We start from the raw sequence: 19,167 nt of genomic DNA on the forward strand, positions 1-19,167 counted from the left end.
AAGAAAAGTGGTCCTCTGATAATACGGTCTTTTTTGCTTTCCGATCACGCTCTCGGTCCCGTAGGGGACAGATTAGCGAGAGTCTACTGTAGTTACTTCCGCACTGAAAGGCGGTGTTATAAATTCCAGGGACACTAAGGTCTAGATTATGCTCAACCAGGCTCAGGGCATCTTCTATCATCTTAGCCAGTCGGGATAATAAGCCTTATCCTTAGTCTGCCCAAGACTCTACACAGCGCTGCAGAAAGGAAGAAGCGCAATAGGCAGGTCGTCTCGGAATTATTGAGCTCTCTGTGTTTCCTATACTATGTGAGCACTGCAGTGACATAATTTTCATAGCCATTCTTTGGAAACACGCGCTTTAAATGCTTAATCTTGGAATCCGAGTGGCCCTTGTCAGAAACAGTTGTAGCTCGGTGTACACAATTATTCAAAACTTTTCTCTTCTAGACCGAGGCAGAAGCATCTCAGCACGTTAGGCTGTAATAGGCAGGTGTGCGTTGTGCTGCTGTATACTGTGAAGCCGAGCCTCCGTCAGTTTTGCGTGTTTAGTCAGATCAGGATGATCAGGTGGTGATCTGAACGCCACTCTTGCTAAATATTCAACTCAACGTATTGCGCAACGGGCCACCTCTCTCAATATTTCGAGCAGTGATGAATAGGACGGTGCAGCGTGAGCAGAATGAAACGGAACGAGACAGAATTCGTATTACCCGTTTATGCAGAGCAGGTGACGGGCCACACTGACGTGGGGAATGTGTGACAGCCACGAACTCTTCAGATCCTCTCACGAAGCGGAAGCCCGGAACCTGAGTCACTGGGGTCGGATGCCAAGGAAGGGCGTAGGTACGTAACTCCCCGGCCTACAGCGATGTTACGTAACGTTAAAGAGCCAGCAGTTCCGTGGTCTCCGTGACTCACCGCGGGCAGAGTTCCGCTACTGATCCGGTTGCAGAGCCTTCCGACAGCAGGTAAGCGGCCCTGTCTTTCACGGCACTGTTACTCTCTTGCAGATTTGCCCTTAGAGCATCTGACCATTTCTGGAAAGACTCTTCCACTCTGCAACGGAGTGTGCTCTGCTTCGAAACTTCCTGGAAGATTTAATCTGTGTGCCGGACAGGGAGTAAAACCCGGAACCTCGCCTTTCACAGGCTGTGCTGTTGCCGCCCGAGCAGTCCAGGCGCGACTCATCCTCATAGCCTCACATATGCCAGTACCTCATCTCCTACCTTCCAGACATCACAGAAGTTGTCCTGCATACCTTGCGGGACTAGCACTGCTGGAAGAAAAGCTATTACCCATTGGGTTGGCACGTCCCTGGCTTTAACCAAATATGTCTGGCTTTTTCCGGTCGTGTCCGACTATATATATAAGAAGTCCGACTTCTGTTAGGCTTTTTAGTGATGAGGTAGACAAACCACAATTAACGAACGTTCCAAAGTTGCGATGAAAGAGAGAGGAATATGTATAAGGAGGGATAAGGAGATATATACGAGGTGCATTCAAGTTCTAAGGCCTCCGATTTTTTTTCTCCAGACCGGAAAGAAATAGAAACATGCGCATTGTTTTAAAACAAGGCCGCATTCATTGTCAATACGTCCCAGAGATGGCAGATGGAATTTTACCGCCAGCGGCGAGAATGAGAACTGTTTTAAATACTTAAAATGGCGACGTTTTCTTTACTTGAACAGTGTGCAAACATTCGTTTTCTGAATTTGCGTGGTGTGAAACCAATTTAAATTCATCGACAGTTGAAGGAGACATGTGGTGATGGAGTTATGGATGTGTCGAAAGTGCGTTTGTGGGTGCGACAGTTTAATGAAGGCAAAACATCATGTGATAACAAACCGAAACAACCTCGGGCTCGCACAAGCCGGTCTGACGACATGATCGAGAAAGTGGAGAGAATTGTTTTGGGGGATCGCCGAATGACTGTTGAACAGATTGCCTCCAGAGTTAGCATTTCTGTGGGTTCTGTGCACACAATCCTGCATGACGACCTGAAAATGCGAAAAGTGTCGTCCGGGTGGGTGCCACGAATGCTGACGGACGACCACATGGCTGCACGTGTGGCATGTTGCCAAGCAATGTTGACGCGCAACAACAGCATGAATGGGACTTTCTTTTCGTCGGTTGTGACAATGGATGAGACGTGGATGCCATTTTACAATCCAGAAACAAAGCGCCAGTCAGCTCAATGGAAGCACACAGATTCACCCCCACCAAAAAAATTTCGGGTAACCGCCAGTGCTGAAAAAATGATGGTGTCCATGTTCTGGGACAGCGAGGGCGTAATCCTTACCCATTGCGTTCCAAAGGGCACTACGGTAACAGGTGCATCCTACGAAAATGTTTTGAAGAACAAATTCCTTCCTGCACTGCAACAAAAGCGACTGGGAAGGGCTGCACCCGCACATCAAGCTAACGTTACGCAACAGTTTCTTCGTGATAACAACTTTGAAGTGATTCCTCATGCTCTCTACTCACCTGACCTGGCTCCTAGTGACTTTTGGCTTTTTCCAACAATGAAAGACACTCTCCGTGGCCGCACGTTCACCAGCCGTGCTGCTATTGCCTCAGCGATTTTCCAGTGGTCAAAACAGACTCCTAAAGAAGCCTTCGCCGCTGCCATGGAATCATGGCGTCAGCGTTGTGAAAAATGTGTACGTCTGCAGGGCGATTACGTCGAGAAGTAACGCCAGTTTCATCGATTTCGGGTGAGTAGTTAATTAGAAAAAATATCGGTGGCCTTAGAACTTGAATGCACCTCATAGATACATCATCTAATGCTGTTGAAGAAAAAACGTAAAATTGGATGACAGTAAATTCCACGAAATTCGTGGAAACGTAAGAGCGAATAATATGTATAAGGAGAGCTAAGGAGATATAGAGATATACAAAGGGGTCCAAAAAAATGTATCCACTATTAAAAAGTCCATAACTGGCAAACTAATTGACGGAATTGTCTCATCTTTGTTAGTGCAATAGTTTGTAGTTCCGGCAATCGCCACACAAGCGTTGTATTGCGTTGTTTTGTTTTGTCAGATGTCAGTCGCCAGATAGTCAGTGTTTTGTTCTTAGTTGCACCTAGTTACTCGAGTAAACATGGCTGGCGCAAGGCTCACATTCGATGAAAGGAAGTCAGTTTTGAAGTGGTGTTTTAAGTACGAAAACATTAATGAGGTTCAACGGCAATAGCGAAATGAGTATCAAACAGAGCCACCGACACGTTTAACGATTCGTCGCATTCGAGACAAATTTGAAGCCGAAGGCTGTGTTAAAGATGTACACACACAACGATCTGGACGACCTGTAGCAGTAACAAGTCCAGCTAACTCCCGTCGTGTGTTACAACAATTCACTCGCTCACCACAGAAGTCTGTGCGACAGTGTGCCCGTGAAACTGGAATTTGCCAGGAGTAAATGTGTGGTGAGGGTTGTCTTACCGGGGCTTGATTGAGCCATTCTTCTTTGACGGCACAGTTACCTGTGAGGTGTACCTTCAGAAGCTTCATGCATCCATTTTACCTGGATGGAGACTGAAGATTTTACTTTCAACATGATGGTGATCCAGCCCACTACCAAAATCGTGTTAGGGCTTATCTCGACGAAAATCTAACAGGAAAATGGATAGGCCGTAGAGGTGCTGTGGAGTATCCACCACGTTTCCCAGACCTAACTCCTCCGGACTTTTACCTGTGGGGAACACTAAAGGACGTCGTTTATCGACAAAAGCCACGCACATTGGATGAACTTCGAGAATCCATCGTACATTCATCTGCAAATATCCAACTGAACACGTTGCAGTCAGTAGTTCGTGCTGCAGTTCGGCGGCATCGTTTGTGTTTGGATGTTAATGGTGACCATTTCGAACACCTAAGTGATATCTTTAAGTTGGACTTCAAGCTACACTTTCACCAAAAATGAGACAACTCCGTCAATTAGTTTGCAAGTTATGGACTTTTAAACAGTGGATACATTTTTTGGACCCCTCTGTATTATCTAATACTGTTGTAGAAAAATCGTAAAATTGGATGACAGCAAATTTCAGGGTATCCACGGAAATAAAAAAAAAAGACGGCTCATGAAAAGTGGACAACTTATTTGAACTCACATCGTAAGGAAGAATTTTATTCGGAATGACTGAAATTGGCAGAATATTACTTCGCAGTGCCTGGTCATAACACCATCGTCGAAGGGTCTTATCTTTCATAAAGGTCCATTCCTCAAAGGATCACAATAAACTGCAAACCGACACAGTCACAAAGATGATGATGTATTTGTGTGATTCAAAATTGTCCTGCCAAGAGTTCCACGAAATGATTTCCAAGGAAAAAAAATAAGACGTAACTAATTTGGTCGGATGTGTCTTCTCGCACACTGCTTCAAACTTCTAGACGAGTTTACGTTCAAAATGGTTCAAATGGCTCTGAGCACTATGGGACTTAACATCTATGGTCATCAGTCCCCTAGAACTTAGAACTACTTAAACCTAACTAACCTAAGGACATCACACAACACCCAGCCATCACTAGGCAGAGAAAATCCCTGACCCCGCCGGGAATCGAACCCGGGAACCCGGGCGTGGGAACGCTACCGCACGACCACGAGATGCGGGCCGAGTTTACGTCCCGATAGTGAAATACGACGGTGATTCGGTGATAATCTTGGTATCCATGGGACACATGGGAAGTCTGCAAGGTCGAATTACTGCCAAGCGTTATTTGACCATTTGGCTCATCAGGCCTATCCTATGGCACAGTGTTCGTTCCTCAATGACGACGCAGTGTTCCAAGACGACAGTGCTCCCGTTCACTCAGCATTCACCTTCCAGCACTGGTTTTGTGAGCACGAGGATGAACTGTCGTATCTCCCCTGGCCACCACAGTCAATAATATTGAGCCTTTGTGGTCTGTTTTGGACAGAAGGGTACGTGATCGTTACCCACCTCCAACATCATTCCCTGAACTTACCGCCGTTTTGCAGCACGAATGGTATAAGATTGCCATATAGCTCAATATATTTTGACCGAAGCGAATGGATACTGTTTCGAATCCTAACGGGTTTTCTATACAGTATTAGGCAAGGTGATGTGTCGTGTTTCTGGTGTTTCGATATTTTTGTCCAACCCCTGTACCTTGAGTCAGGAAATGGGCTTGTTTACAGTACTAAAATCATCGACGAGTACGGTGGGACCACTGCTGCGCTTCTTTTCATGTAGCAGCAGTTAGACGCGCGCCTCTCCAATTGACGACCTCTGGCATACGGACATCGGCAGTGGGGCACCCAACGACTACATAGAACACAGAAGAGGGACCAAAACCTTGTCTGTGTTGTGGATTGACAGGAGGGCCAACCCACGAAGTTTAGAGGAAGCCGAAAGGCACGCGTTTTAGCTCACGCAGGCTGGCGTAAGGTCTGGAACAGGACAAGGAATTTAGACTAGAAAAAAAAGGATGTAGCTAGTGGAATACTTAACGTTAATCCATTAATGTTGAACGTAGCTCTTGTCTGTACATTATTTACAATATCAATAGTAACTGAACATGGCGCCTTGCTAAGTCGTAGCAAATGACGTAGCTGAAGGCTATGCTAACTATCGTCTCGGCAAATAAGAGCGTATTTTGTCAGTGAACCATCGCTAGCAAAGTAGGTTGTACAACTGGGGCGAGTGCTAGGAAGTCTCTAGACCCGCCGTGTGGCGGCGCTCGGTCTGCAATCACTGATAGTGGCGACACGCGGGTCCGACGTATACTAACGGACCGCGGCCGATTTAAAGGCTACCACCTAGCAAGTGTGGTGTCTGGCGGTGACACCACAGTCTGAGTACAGAATCACGACGGATGTATCCGTGTGTAGAGGAGATTGAGGAGAACGAACATTTCCAGATCGCACTCGGCAACGACGTAAATGCTCCGCACATGGCGTGGATTGCTAGGGGTGCGAGCATGTCACCTCTACATCTACATCTACATTTATATTCCGCAAGCCACCGAATGGTGTGTGGCGGAGGGCACCTTACGTGCCACTGTCATTACCTCCCTTTCCTGTTCCAGTCGCGTTTGGTTCGCGGGAAAAACGACTGCCGGAAAGCCTCCGTGTGCGCTCGAATCTCTCTAATTTTACATTCGTGATATCCTCGGGAGGTATAAGTAGGGGGAAGCAATATATTCGATACCTCATCCAGAAACGCACCCTCTCGAAACCTGGACAGCAAGCTAAACCGCGATGCAGAGCGCCTCTCTTGCAGAGTCTGCCACTTGAGTTTGCTAAACATCTCCGTAACGCTATCACGCTTAACAAATAACCCTGTGACGAAACGCGCCGCTCTTCTTTGGATCTTCTCTATCTCCTCTGTCAACCCGACCTGGTACGGATCCCACACTGATGAGCAATAATCAGGTATAGGTCGAACGAGTGTTTTTTAAGCCACCTCCTTTGTTGATGGACTAAATTTTCTAAGGACTCTCCCAATGAATCTCAACCTGGTACCCGCCTTACCAACAATTAATTTTATATGAACATTCCACTTCAAATCGTTCCGTACGCATACTGCCAGATATTTTTCAGAAGTAACTGCTGCCAGTGTTTTTTCCGCTATCATATAATCATACAATGAAGGATCCTTCTTTCTATGTATTCGGAATATATTACGTTTGTCTGTGTTAAGGGTCAGTTGCCACTCCCTGCACCAAGCGCCTATCCGCTGCAGATCTTGCTGCATTGCGCTGCAATTTTCTAATGCTGCAACTTCTCTGTAAACTACAGCATCATCCGCGAAAAGCATCCAGTTTTCATAGCCGGTAATTCGGACGGACGTTACAGTTCTGCTGAGTTGAAGCCGGTTACTGCTCCCTATCTTCGAGATGTCCGTGACATCGTCTTTCAACAAAATAACGCAATAACGCGTGTTAGCAGTGCTGTTCTGACCTACCTCCAAACAGAGGTTACTCTACTGTTGTCCTAGCCAGCACGTTCTCAAGCTTCATTGCCAACTGAATGCATTACTGAGGGACCGGCGTGCCGCTACTTCCCAGCCATTACAGTTAACAACCTCTACCACTGAACTGAAGCTGCACGGAATGACGTACCCGCGCCTGTCATCCGAGCACAGTTAAAAGCGATGCGCAGCCGGGTTAGAGGCTTCATTGCTGGCAGTGGTGCCGGCTGTGTGTACAGCTCGCCAGCGAAAATCTGACTATTTGTGCGGCGGCTGTCGGGAACGGCAGGAACCGTACCTGTAGAGAGCAACGCAGCGTCGGCTGCCAGCCGCAGTGTAGCCACCATTACCCCTAGCAACGTGTACGGTAATCTTTGATGTCCACAGTCAACTCACAAGGGGAGGTCACGACGTTTGGAATGCGGATTTACTGCAAACTTACTACACTCGTAGTACTCCGTCAGCGCAACAAAATGTGTAAGCGGTGGGGCGTACTTCTCAAGCGTTATTGAGAAAATGGCAAGATAATTTCGTTCGTCAAATATGTATTTGTGCGTGGGCGTTATTATCACAAAGCGGCGGCCGTTATTGACACGAAGAGCCGGCAGCTGAGTAACCTCAGGCTGCAGAAGAAGAAAATGTGCATGCTGAACTGCCACCAGTTGAAGGTGACAAAGGAGGTGCTACTGCTGAAGACTGCATATCATTCCTCATTCTTTGAATGCTGTAATTTATGATTGCAATTATCTGTCACCTTATTTACGTCATTTAATTGTAAGCTAGCCATTTTTGTTACTGTTTTTATGGAAAAAAAGTGGTTAGCGTCCAAGCCCCGTAATCGTAGGTACTTGGTCGCATATACTGTCTGTGGCAGTCAAAACTCGCAGGCAACAATTAGTTTCGGGCTCCTTCCAGGTATAAGGACTTTCTCAAATCACGGACATTCAAACATTTTCAGTATCACTTTATGTGTTTATATGGTTTATATGATGCGGAGACCTGGACATTGAGGAAGGAAGATGAAAGAAGACTGGTGGCACTAGAGATGTGGATACGGAGAAGACTGGAAAAAGTGAAATGGGAAGAGCGTGTAAGGAATGAAGAAGTATTAAAAAGGGTTGGATAAGAAAGAAACATGCTGAAAGTTATCAGAAAGAGAAAACAGAACTGGGTTGGACATTGTTTGAGGAGGCACTGTTTATTGAAGGAAGGTTCAAAATGGCTCTGAGCACTATGCGACTTAACTTCTGAGGTCATCAGTCGCCTAGAACTTAGAACTAATTAAACCTAACTAACCTAAGGACATCACACACATCCATGTCCGAGGCAGGATTCGAACCTGCGACCGTAGCGGTCGTTCGGTTCCAGACTGTAGCACCTAGAACCGCTCGGCCACTCTGGCCGGGATTGAAGGAAGGAGTAGAAGGAATAGTGGAGGGAAAAAGGGGAAGAGGAAGAAGGAGGTATCGAATGCTGGACGATATCAAAGGAGACAAATATTCAGAAATGAAAAGACTGGCTATGGACAGACAAAAGTGGAACAGGCTTAACCCATGACAATACCTACAGTAAGGCAGAATACCATACTATTACAACTTATGCGTTTGGCCGTTTACAATGCGGTAGTTATGAATATTATATTATTTGTGATAATAAAACTTTTTAGACTGCCAAATAACATTGTAAATGTAATAGAAGTTCGTCTGATTACACGTATTTTTCCCGTTATATCAACAGTAGTATAAATAGTAAAGAATATGACTCTGTTGAAGGAAAAAAAAGTGACTAACAGGACTCGATCCAACGACCGACGACCTACGATTACGGGGACTGGACACTAACCACTTTTTTTTTTTTTTTAAGTTGATTTCATTTTGTTCCAAATTGTTCGTTGAATTTGTTCGGGGCAGACGTCCGATGACACCCGTTTAGGTTCTTTGTTTATCCGTTCACTTAGTTTCTTTATTACAGAGGGTAGCTGACCCTCTGACCGAACACGCTTTTTTTTTTTTTAATCTTATTTTGTGTGTATTCGTTCGTTGCAGCTGCTCGGGGCGGACGTCGCGAGACACCCGTTTCAGTTCGTCGATGATCCATTAACTCAGTTTTTTATTACAGAGAGCAGCTAAGCCTCTGGCCGAACACGCTGAGCTATCGTGCCGGCTGCCACTCAGCCGCCGACGCTTCCTCTTAATAACGGCCGCCGCTTTATGATAATAACGGCCACGCACAGGTACATATTTGACGACCGAAATTATCTTGAGATTTTCTCAATAACGCTTGAGAAGTGCGCGTTACTGCTTACACATTTAGTTGTCCTCAAGGAGTACTACGAGTGTACGAAGTTTGCAGTAAATCTGCGTTCCAAACGTCGTGGCCTCCCCTTGTCAGCGTTGGCAGCGCTCGGAGACAAAAGAATGTCTTTCAACTAGTACCGATTTTCTCCGCTTCTGGCAGCACCAGTGACATCGTTAACTTTTCGTGGTCGAGCTTTACTGAATTTCGCACCCCGTGAAGCCCCATATCAGCCACAACGTTCTTCCTACTATACTGCGCACACACTACAAGTAAACCTTCATCGTTTGCTGTCTTTCGTGACAGTTATGTTATTCTCAAGCGGTGCAGGTGGCCCTCCAGTCGGCCCCCGTGCCCACGCCCGGTACCGGCGCGTCCAGCTGCTGCGGCGCACGGTGGACGCCGGGCCCCGTGCCGCCTTGCGCAACGCTGGCAGCCCGCTGCGCCGCTCTCTTCCAGTAAAAAGGACAGGCCCGGCCAGCGCCGGCCGCAGACCCGGGCAACTGGAGCGCGCCCGCCTCCACTGTGCCTCTCTTTCCCTTTCTTGTCTGTGCCGCTATAGTGGTGAGCGACGGACGGAACACAGCCCGCTCCTCAGTCTGTTCGAGACAGTCGAACACGCACGCTCCTGGAATCGCTCAGTACTGAATAGCTACCTTACGTCACAAATTAGGGTGCTTACCTATCATTGGGCGAAATCGTGAGTATACAGGGTGGTCCAGCATCAAACGAAGAAACTACCATGAACGAAACGCATCTAGCTTCAAGGGGGAAACCACGTGCCGCTACGGTTGGTCCGCTAGATGGCGCTGCCATAGGTCAAACGGATATCAACTACCTTTTTTAAAATAGGAACCCCAATTTTTATTACATATTCGTGTAGTACGTAAAGATGTTTTAGTTGGACCACTTTTTTCGCTTTGTGATTGATGGCGCTGTAATATTCACAAACGTATAAGTGCGTGGTATCACGTAACATGCCGCCAGTGCGGGCGGTATTTGCTTCGTGATACATTACCCGTGTTAAAATGGACCGTTTACCAATTGCGGAAAAGGTCGATATCGCGTTGATGTATGGCTATTATGATCAAAATGCCCAACGGGCGTGTGCTATGTATGCTGCTCGGTATCCTGGACGACATCATCCAAACCGTTCGCCCGATAGTTACGTTCTTTAAGGAAACAGGAAGTGTTCGGCCACGTCTGAAACGTCAACCACGACCTGCAACAAATAATGATGCCCAAGGAGGTGTTTAGGCTGCTGTTGCGGCTAATCCGCACATCAGTAGCAGACAAATTGCGCGACAATCGGGAATCTCAAAAACGTCGGTGTTGAGAATGCTACACCAACATCGATTGCACCCGTACCATATTTCTATGCACCTGGAATTGCATGGCGACGAATTTGAACGTCGTGTACAGTTCTGCCATTGGGCACAAGAGGAATTACGGGACGATGACAGATTTTCCGCACGCGTTCTATTTAGCGGCGAAGCGGCATTCACCAACAGCCGTAACGTAAACCGGCATAATATGCACTATTGGGCAACGGAAAATCCACGATGGCTGCGACAAGTGGAACATCAGCGACCTTGGCGGGTTAATGTCTGGTGCGGCATTATGGGAGGAAGGATAATTGGCCCCCATTTTATCGATGGCAATCAAAATGGTGCAATGTATGCTGATTTCCTACGTAATGTTCTACTGATGTTACTACAAGATGTTTCACTGCATGTCAGAATGACGATGTACTTCCAACATGATGGATGTCCGGCATATATCTCGCGTGCGGTTGAAGCGATATTGAATAGCATATTTCATGACAGGTGGATTGGTTGTCGAAGCACCATACCATGGCAATAGTATCGTTCGGTAGTCAGCTTCTAATGCCGGTTCTCTAAATATTCTAAATGATGTTTCCCGAAAAAAAAAAGGCACCCTCCCTCCAAGGATTCCCATTTGAGTTCCCGAAGCATCTCCGCACCACTTACCTGTTGTTCGTACTAACCGGTAACAAATTTAGGACCCCGCGTTTGAATTACTTCGATGTCTTCCTTCAATCCCACCTGATACGGATCCCAAACACTCGAGCAGTACTCAAAAACAGATCGCACCAACTTCCTGCATGAAGTCTCCTTTACAGGTGAACCGCTCTTTTCTAGAATTCTCGCAATAAACCGAAGTCGACCATTCGCCTTCCCTACCACAGTTCTCACCTCATATCGCTTTGCAACGTTACCCCCAGATATTTAAACGACTTGATTGTGTCAAGCAGGACACTAGTAATATTGTATCCGAACGCTACAGGTTTGATCTTCCTACTCATCCTCCATTAACTAACATTGTTCCATATTTAGGGCTAGCTGCCATTCATCACACCAAGTGAAAATTTTGTCTAAGTCGTCGTGTATCCTCCTACAGTCACTCAACTTCGACACCTTACCGTACACCACGGCATCATCAGCAAACAACCGCAGATTGCTGCCCACCCTGTCCGCCAAATCATTTATAAAGAACAGCGGTCCTATCTCACTTCCCTGGAGCAATGCTGACGAAAGCCTAGTCTCCGGTGTGACGGAAATCGACGCCTTGGCAAAGCAAGGAGGGGACAAGCCTGTACAAATACTACTCACTTATAGACAGCAGACTGTAGACTGACGGCCACCAGCTCCGAGGAGGGTCCTTTAAAAGTCTGCACGGATCAAGTAGCCGCCATCACCGGCCTCTGTCGCTACTAACCGTGGCCCACTGACCGCACTAATACTGCTGGCTTAGTGCCCTTCAACCCGTGGGCCACATGAGGGCCTCCTTCAGTTGCTGCCGGACTCGTACCTTGGTGGTTTACACTTGGAACCCGGGGAGGTGCATCCACTGAGCCGCCATCACCTGCGTGGGCAGACTTCTAGCTGTCCGCCTCCGCTGGCTTCGGCGCCTAGGCACTGTTGCTGAGAGCCGCCACCTCCAGGGCGTGGTTCTGCGCGCCCTGGCGCGTTGGGCTGCCTCCAGTTTGTGTGGGGCCGCCCGTTCCTGGAGTCAGGACCGTTGGCGAGTCTCTGGCGTCATCGTTTGGCCGTCCGAGCGACGCCACAGCAGGACCAGTGGCAAGCCGCAGCACCTGCCCGCCGACGGTCTGCAGCTCGCGCCTTGCGGGTGTTGGCTTCTCCGAGCATCGTCACGACTATTACAGTTTGCTGTTCTCATGCTGAAACTACGGACAACAACCAGGCAGCGACTCGCCGTTCCACCGTTACTCTGCACAGCATAGCGAAGTTCTGAGTTCCTGAACACTGACAGCCCAGCTCCAGTACCCACTGTAGAGGTCAACCATCCCTGGCCTCTACTCTGGCAGTACCCTGACGTAATTTAAGAATCCGATGGAAAACATAAATCAGGATGGGTGGATGGGGATAAGAGTTTCAATCTTTTCAAATACAAGGACAGTATTTATAAAACAGCTTAACATTATCTAGTTTATCGGGCATGTACAATACTGCCTTGTTTAAATTCTTGCAAAGAAGTTGTTTAATAATTTATAAAGCCAATGTTTCAGTGTTCATTCGTTTCTCAGCTGCAGACACTTGTGGGCTTTCAAATACATAATGAAATGAAATGATGTTGGTGGCCCTCAACTACGTACCATCTGACTCAAAGTTGCAGTATTAAAAGTTTTGGCTGGTTTCGTTGTCTAGGGGCTGGGATACGTAGTTGCCACATTACAGGCCAAATACTGCTGAGTCTACAATACACGATAAGAATACACATATGAATCGAATGGCTGAAGTTTCCTATCACTCGGCAATTGCGAATTATGAATGTAACACGCGCCCGGGTTCCCGGGTTCGATTCCCGGCGGGGTCAGGGATTTTCTCTGCCTCGTGATGACTGGGTGTTGTGTGATGTCCTTAGGTTAGTTAGGTTTAAGTAGTTCTAAGTTCTAGGGGACTGATGACCATAGATGTTAAGTTCCATAGTGCTCAGAGCCATTTGAATCATTTTTTTATGAATGTAACATAAATTTATAAATGAAAGATTGCAATTAAATAAAATCTGCAGGTACTATCTAAACAATTTTAAATGATGAGCACGATAGTAGAAGTACTTTTCAGAATTCGATATATTCCAGCAAAACACTTATTGGCAACTATATAAATTATAAGTTGAATAACAGGAAACAATAGATTCCTACAGCACGTGCTTAGTTATGAACAAGAACATAGCTCGCGAGATATTCACTTCTGAGCGCATACTACGACTTTACTGCAGAAGCCACGAAAAATCACACAAGGGCACAGGTCGGCACTCCGGAATATTCCTATCCTCGGCGACCACGCGCAAACCGCTCCACTGTCCAAGTCTTTCCGCCGACTCCGCGTCCGTCGAGCCGTCGCTTCCAGCACCTCCTGTGTCCAGTGCCGCACCCTCCTGTCCAGAAGTCCCGAACTCGCTACCATCCAGTCTCCCCATTCACGAGCGCTGTTCAAATGGCTCTGAACACTATGGGATTTAACTGCTGAGGTCATCAGTCCCCTAGAACTTAGAACTACTTAAACCTAACTAACCTAAGGACATCACACACATCCATGCCCGAGGCAGGATTCGAACCTGCGACCGTAGCGGTCGCGCGGCTCCAGACTGCAGCGCCTAAAACCGCTCGGCCACATCGGCCGGCCACGAGCGCTGTGATTGGCTAGAGCGCTCACGCCATGTCTTCAAGCCAATGCAGCCACACAAACATAGTGAAACATATTCGAAATACTGGATTTACATTTAAATACCTTGAAATTAAATAAATATTCCAATGACTGGATCATAAACATGCTCTAATACACATTATTAGATACATATACAAATTAAATAAACATATATCAAAAGAATAGAACAAAAGGTAGGCCAGTAGCGTAATATCTCTGTGCTTTGTAAAACACAGTAAATATTTAACCAATTTCTTCATGAAGAGTATGTATCGGATATAAACAAAGATATAGATGAATAAATATATATATAAGTATGCTGCTACCGTTTCTTCGTGTAACTGTGGAGTGCTTGTGGCCTGACGCGATTGATAGTAATCGGCGACTTTGAACTCCAATAACTCGTGTACTATTCAAGTTACGTGCCTGTAATTCATACCAATTTAGGTTTACACTAATAGCTTTCTAAAGACATGGCGCTCGACAAAATCGGATGAAGCGTTTATATTTTGGAAATTCGTTACTAGGTGTTACTTGCATAATTTACTGTCAGATACTAAACTTTAAACTAATAAAGATGTTGAAAATCTGATTACACCATCAGAATCGTTGTGCAAATAATAGTAATGTACACGCTTATTTTTGAGGTATCACGAGTCATCTGGTTACTATTAATTTCCATACGAACTGTGAAATGTCGGCCATTAAGGTTTCACAAAGTGCGCCATCTTTGGCACACATGGCATGTCTCCTTCATCAACACAGCGTCAGCATGGAATTCCCAGCTACGCGGCTGGACTCCTCTTGCTTCGGCCAGCGTCCAGCACCAAGTGGTCAACATGCCAAGAGGCCCCTGCCCGCCAAGCGGCCTGTGCGACCACTGTTTCCTCCGAACTTAGAATATTTTCAGGGCGCGACGACTCGCCCTCTGCCCGCATCTCATGGTCGTGCGGTAACGTTCTCGCTTCCCACGCCCGGGTTCCCGGGTTCGATTCCCGGCGGGGTCAGGGATTTTCTCTGCCTCGTGATGGCTGGGTGTTCTGTGCTGTCCTTGGGTTAGTTAGGTTTAAGTAGTTCTAAGTTCTAGGGGACTGATGACCATAGATGTTAAGTCCCATAGTGCTCAGAGCCATTTTTTGAACTGGCCCTTTACCTCACACACTATACAGGGTGCCGAAGGGGAAATGGTCAGTATTCAGGGACATGACAGTAACGATCAGTCGAAGCAAAAAGTCTGGTAAACATCGACTCTAAAATACATGCCTTAAAAGCTATGAGCACTTCTTTGATACTGTGAAACAAGTTCTTAAACTAGAAGCTCTCTCCTAGGAGGCAGTAAGAGCGAAAACGAGACAAAATTGTCTCGTAAACACGGGATCTGAAGTGCATACCTTAATAGCTATAAACACTTGTTCGGCAGATGAGATGTGTTTCACAGCAGTGAGAATCAAAAATGCTCATAGGTCTTAAGGTAGGCCCTATAGAGCTTATGTTTACTAGACAACTTTTTCTTGTTTGGTACCAACTACCTCCTCTAAAAATATGGAAATCAAAGAGCTAGCAGCTGGACAAATTTATTTCACAGTAACGAAAATAAAGAAGTACACATAGCTCTTAAGGTATGTATTTTAGAGCCCATGATTACGAAACCTTTTTGCTGTGAAAGACCGTTCCTTTTACATCCCTAACTATCGATCAATCTTTCTGGTTCCTGTCATATCCCAGAATATTGACCATTCATTCCGGGACACCCTGTATACGCATTATTTCATAATGTTAAAAAAAAGTTAATGCTACGTTGTTAGTCAACACTATTGGATTCAGCTGTTTTTGTGTCGATGAATTTATTTACTTACATGATCAAATGGTTCAAATGGCTCTGAGCACTATGGGACTAACATCTCTGGTCATAAGTCCCCTAGAACTTAGAACTACTTAAACCTAACTAACCTAAGGACATCACACACATCCATGCCCGAGGCAGGATTCGAACCTGCGACCGTAACAGTCGCGCGGTTCCGGACTGAAGCGCCTGAACCGCTAGACCACCGCGGCCGGCACTTACATGATCATTTGCCGTCTGTGGTGGTAGTTTCATGGTCCATTCCTGGTGACTTACTTCGTCCAGAAGTTGAAGAATAAACACGAGAGGTACGGCACGATTTTCCTTCGACTTATCAGGTTTTATCTGTTTGAGAGTGGAAATGCATCGGACCGATCCCAGTCACTTATAACGGCTATAGTTGGAGTCACGAACGATAGCGGACAAGTTTAGGCTTCTTCTGCACACCTACGTAACACGTTCTCCAACAGCCGATGAGCGTTCAGTAGTCTTCTGAGCGCACTTCTGTGCATGCCGCACATAATGCGAGCATTAAACGACATCGTAGCGAGTTGTTTAGACAATTTCTATTCCGTTTGTTGCGAGTTGTCACCGCTGTCTCCTGCTTCCATACGTAGAGAGAAAGCAACCCAGGACATAGTAGAAAAAATTGAAGCAAACCCAAGGCTACCCATACATGCCGACATGGAAGGACCCACTAGACTCAAGTCCAGGAAACCTATCGTCAGTAGCAGAACATTGGGCACTGAGGGTCTCGATGCTGAATGGAAGAATGCATGGCAGGGTCTGAGAAGAGGCGTCATGGAAAACCACACCTAATCCACGACCCAACCAAAAGGGTTGAAGGCTTCAATCTCAATAGGAAACACGGGTCGGCTCTAAACAGGTTTTGCACGGGAGTTGGACGATGCAAACAGCAAACAACCAAATGGGGCTATACAGACGATTCGTGTTGTGACTGTGGCGAGGTACAAACAATGGACCATCTTCCGGTTTGTAACATTCATGGTTTCAGAGACGGCTCTCTGATGTCGCTCCACAAGTTAACGGACAATGCCATAATCTTAATGTTACTGTGTAATTAATTATCTTCAATTTATGTGATTTTTGTCCCATTTCATGAAATAATGTAGTTTCCCTGACATAAGTGTAATGTAATAACTGATATAATTTGTTTCCACATTGTAAGTTCCAAATGTTTATTGTGATTTATATTAATCTTATCTGTTCTTTGTAAAATGTATCTGGCAGATCGAACGAGAAATAAAATAACCGCAGACAGTGGTGGCAAGCGACACATTCTGCATAAGGAAGCAAGAGACATCATTTGCAGGATATACGCTTTCTTTAAGTGCAAAACAAGCGTGTGCGCGTACCGCAACTGTAACTTGGAATCGGCAACAATGCAATGCACGTCCGTGCTCTGACATGCGCCAACTGCCGTCATTCGTGGATTGGACTATGGTGCGGAACAAGAGCAGTCGCGGTCCATTACGAGAAAGCTGCGCAGTTGTACAATGATCCTCGAACCACCGGAAAACAACTAACTCGGTCGACAACCTGGAAGGCATCTCCAGAGACGCGGAGTGCCCGCCGTGGAGTCTCAGACATTTCGCCACAGCTCGTCCCGTCGTGGCTGAGGAATGTATGGGACGGAACGGAACGCAGCAGAAAGTGGAAACCCGGCCCCAGGCGCTAACGAGTCGCATTGTATGCAAATCCCATTGTCGGCGCGCCTCTAACTACCGCCCAACGACCTTCCCCCGGATTCGGCTTTATGTGTCAATTGGCCCGTCGTAAAAACAGACGGCCAGTTTCGCCACAGGCAGCACTAAGCTCGCAATGGTGCTTAACCCGGAGATCTAGCGAGGACGTCGTGCGAGAGGGAAAAAGGCCACTCGTACTGCATAATTCTTGTTCATTTAAGAGTTGTAGGAGGGAATGAGACGCGCTTCACTGTGTGTGTGTGTGTGTGTGTGTGTGTGTGTGTGTGTGTGTGTGTGTGTGAACAGGTCCTCGAACGTGTGCCTAGAATTTAATCATAAGTTATTTGTCGTTATGGTCTTCACTCCCTGTTTGCTGTAGTTCTCTACGGTATTCTATCCTGTCCGAGTCTCTCCATTTCTGCATAACTTCTGCAGCCCGTATCCATTTACTGCTGCTTAGTGCAGTCAAGCTTTGCTCTCCCTCCGCAGTTTTTAATCTCTACTCCTTCAGACCACCACCAAACTGACGATTCCTCAATGTGTCCTATCAACTGACCACTTCTTTTAGTCACATTATCGAAAAATTTCTTTTCTCCCCTGTTCCATTAACTACCTCGTCATTGTTATTCCACCTACTCACGTAATCTTTACCATTCTTCCGTAGCACCACATTTCAAAATTTCTGTTCTCTTCTTGTCTCAGCTGTTATCGTCCACGTTTCGCTTTCTTACAAAGCTACGCTTCAGACAAATATTTCAGAAAAAAACATACTAATTTTTTAAAAATCTATGTTCGATGTTAATAAATTTCTCGTTTCCAGAAACGCTTTTGTTGTTATTGCCATATATTTCATATCTTCTCCACTTGGGCTATCGTCATTTTGATGTCAGATTACCAACACTAATCCACTTGTTTCCTATTCTAATTCCCTCACGGTCGCACCTAATTTAGCTCGACATCATCTACTACACTTTTCTTTATTGATATCCGTATCATCTCTTTTCAAGACACTATCTATTCAGTTCAATTGAACTTCTAGGTCCTTTGCGGTATCTGGCAAAGTCATTCACAAACCTGAAAGTTGTCCGCCCCGGTAGCTTGGTGGATAGCCGGCACGGTAGCTCAGCGTGTTCAGTCAGGGAGCTGATTGGCCTCTGTAATAAAAAAAAAGATTGAGTGAAAAGATCAACAACGAACGTGCAAAGAAGGGTATAATGTTAAACAGACTACAGCCTTGTATTCATTTACTTAAAGATTGCAAACGACGAGTGATATACGAAGGAAGTGCAAAATTCAAGAAGATATTCAATTAAAATCTAACTTGTATCTTCTAAAATAATGGTGCAGCTCTGAAAAGCGTTGCACATCACGAAGAAAAAAAAAGTACGTTTGTTGGTTGTGTACTTTGAGTGTTGGTTGTATATATACTTTGATCATTTTTGTTCCGTAAATCTTGAGCTGAAAGATGTAATTTATTGGGGAAATTTATTTTACTTGCGGTTTTGGATACTGCGATAAATTGAGATATAAATGGTAAAGATATAAATACATATTTCTGTGACACATACAAAGGAGGAAATACTTCTTTTTAAAATCTAGCTATTGTTACGTCTGACTTTCCTGCATATTTGGAAAGTACAGGAACCTCACGTTTATCCATTCATCTGTCGTGCGACAAACTAATAGCTGCAA

General features: G+C 45.9%; 1 protein-coding gene across 1 annotated transcript in view; it reads right to left on the bottom strand.

Annotated features, from left to right (window-relative positions):
* LOC124616206 (mucin-19-like) overlaps positions 1 to 17,380 on the bottom strand; it is a 155,197-nt gene extending 137,817 nt beyond the window's left edge. The window contains exons 1-2 of the mRNA XM_047144510.1: positions 17,318 to 17,380; positions 9,604 to 9,834 (exon numbers count right to left, since the gene is read on the bottom strand). Coding sequence (XP_047000466.1) covers positions 9,604 to 9,834; positions 17,318 to 17,380 — 294 coding nt within the window. The remainder of the gene's footprint in view (positions 1 to 9,603; positions 9,835 to 17,317) is intronic.
* Between the last annotated feature and the right edge of the window lie 1,787 nt (positions 17,381 to 19,167).

This window comes from Schistocerca americana, chromosome 5 (assembly GCF_021461395.2).
Source record: "Schistocerca americana isolate TAMUIC-IGC-003095 chromosome 5, iqSchAmer2.1, whole genome shotgun sequence".
Taxonomy (NCBI): domain Eukaryota; kingdom Metazoa; phylum Arthropoda; class Insecta; order Orthoptera; family Acrididae; genus Schistocerca; species Schistocerca americana.